This window comes from Chiloscyllium plagiosum, unplaced genomic scaffold (assembly GCF_037043375.1).
Source record: "Chiloscyllium plagiosum isolate Xiang-an unplaced genomic scaffold, Cpla_swu_hap1 HiC_scaffold_26, whole genome shotgun sequence".
Lineage (NCBI taxonomy): Eukaryota > Metazoa > Chordata > Chondrichthyes > Orectolobiformes > Hemiscylliidae > Chiloscyllium > Chiloscyllium plagiosum.
Genome location: NW_028270164.1, coordinates 45,676,227 through 45,678,169, shown reverse-complemented (window position 1 = coordinate 45,678,169; position 1,943 = coordinate 45,676,227). Strand labels below are relative to the sequence as shown.

General features: G+C 42.6%; 1 protein-coding gene across 1 annotated transcript; it reads left to right on the top strand.

Annotated features, from left to right (window-relative positions):
* Window positions 1-485: 485 nt before the first annotated feature.
* Window positions 486-1,181, top strand: LOC148145157 (general transcription factor II-I repeat domain-containing protein 2A-like). Its single transcript, XM_087973398.1, has one exon. The coding sequence runs from the start codon at window positions 486-488 to the stop codon at window positions 1,179-1,181; it is 696 nt and encodes a 231-aa protein (XP_087829524.1).
* The last annotated feature ends 762 nt before the right edge of the window (window positions 1,182-1,943 follow it).

The following is a 1,943-nucleotide window of genomic DNA, read 5'->3' as shown; positions in this document are numbered from 1 at the left end:
AACTCCAGCTCCAGTTCCCTAACACGGTCTTGGAGGAGCTGGAGATGGGTGCACTTCCTGCAAGTGTAATCGGCAGGGACGTCGATGGCATCCCTCACCTCATACATGTTGCAGGAGGAGAACTCTGCAGAACTAATATGCCCGGAGAAAAAGGAGGCATTTGAGAATGTGCCCCTCTCCCGACGCACTGTAACGAGAAGGACTGGGGACATCGCGAGAAATCTGGAGCTTCAGCTGCAGCACAGAGCGGTCAACTTTGACTTTTTTTCCTTGGCTTTGGATGAGAGCTGTGACATACATGACACAGCCCAGTTACTCATCTTCATACGTGGGATAACTATATAACTACGGACTTTAAAATCACGGAGGAGCTGGTAGCCATGTAGTCAATGAAAGGAACAACAACTGGTAATGATTTGTTCCCGGAGGTAAATGCATGTTTGGACACGTTGGGACTAAAATGGGACAAGCTGGCAGGTGTGATAATGGATGGTTGTCCAAATCTAACGGGAAAAAATGTTGGACTCTTAAAGAGAATGCAGGATAAAGTGACAGAAATTGACCCTGAACAGAAATTGGTATTTTTGCATTGTATTATACATCAGGAAGTGTTGTGTAAGTCAGTGTTAAAAATAAACCATGTGGTTGATGTTGTAACTAAAATAGTTAACTTCATCAGGGCAAGAGCTTTGAATCACAGGCAGTTTGTCGCACTTTTGGAGGAAAATGAGACTGAACATCGTGACATAGGCTACCACACAGCTGTCAGGTGGCTCAGCCTGGGCAAAATGCTGAAAAGTGTATGGGACCTGAGAGAAGAGATTCAAGATCTGTGTGTGAAGAAAGGGAATGGCACTCCACAGCTTTCAGATGCAGACAGGATTGCAGACCTTGGTTTTGCTGTTGATGTGACTGCACTTAGGAATGAACTAAATGTGAAACTGCAGTGCAAGGGCCTTTTTGTGCATGAAATGTACAACTTGGTAAAGGCTTTTATGAGAAAGTTGCAGCTTCTCTCAAGCCAAATGGAGGACAACATTCTCACCCACTTGCCAACATTGAAGGAAGCCGCACCTTCAGCTGATCACCTCCACAGGTACTCATCTATGTTAGAGGCACTGCATGGTGAATTTTCAAGGCGATTTCAAGACTTTAAACGGTTGAGAATGAAATGCACATGATTTTTCCCCATTTCCATACAATGTGCAGAATGCACCCAGTGATGCTCAGCTTGAACTCATTGACCTGCAGTCTGACACACTTCTGGTAGAGGTCAGTCTCACTGCTTGATTTTTACTCTTCCCTCAAAGAGGAGAACTTTCCACACATGAGGAGGCATGCTCAGAAGATTCTAGTCCTATTTGGATCTACCTATATATGCGAACAGACATTCTCAGTGATGAAGTTCAACAAATCCAAATACAGATCCTCTATCACTGATGATCACCTCATGAAATACTGAAATTATTGTTTTTACTGTTTATTTGTTTTATATTTGACCTACTCCACAATTTCATATCTTTATTGTAACAGAGTATCCTTATTCTTATAATTATAAGTTTCAGTGCAAAACTATATAATTTAGTACAGATTACAATGGGAGAAAATTAATACTAAGCAGTATTAATTGTTCAACTTATTGTTGGTTCGGCCCTCCAACACAACTTGGGTTTCTCACGTGACCCCTTGGAAGAATTAATTGCCCACCCCTGCTCTAAAGTATCTGTGGTGTTACTATCTGTGCTGATGGCTGCATATAGGAAAGCGAATGACTGTGCTTCACCCTCATCTTCCTGCTCTTCCTCCTTATCTCTCTCACAAAGGCTTAGTCAGTTTGTGGTATCTCAAATAGGAAGGGTAACAAGGGTAAGGTTGTGGTGAGGGCAGGGAAGGTAAACTCAAATCATCTGCAATTTATAAATGTGAAATGACTGGGGGATGAG

Coding starts and splice junctions, on each gene's coding strand:
- LOC148145157 (XM_087973398.1), top strand. CDS start 486: ATGGATGGTTGTCCAAATCTAACGGGAAAAAATGTTGGACTCTTAAAG.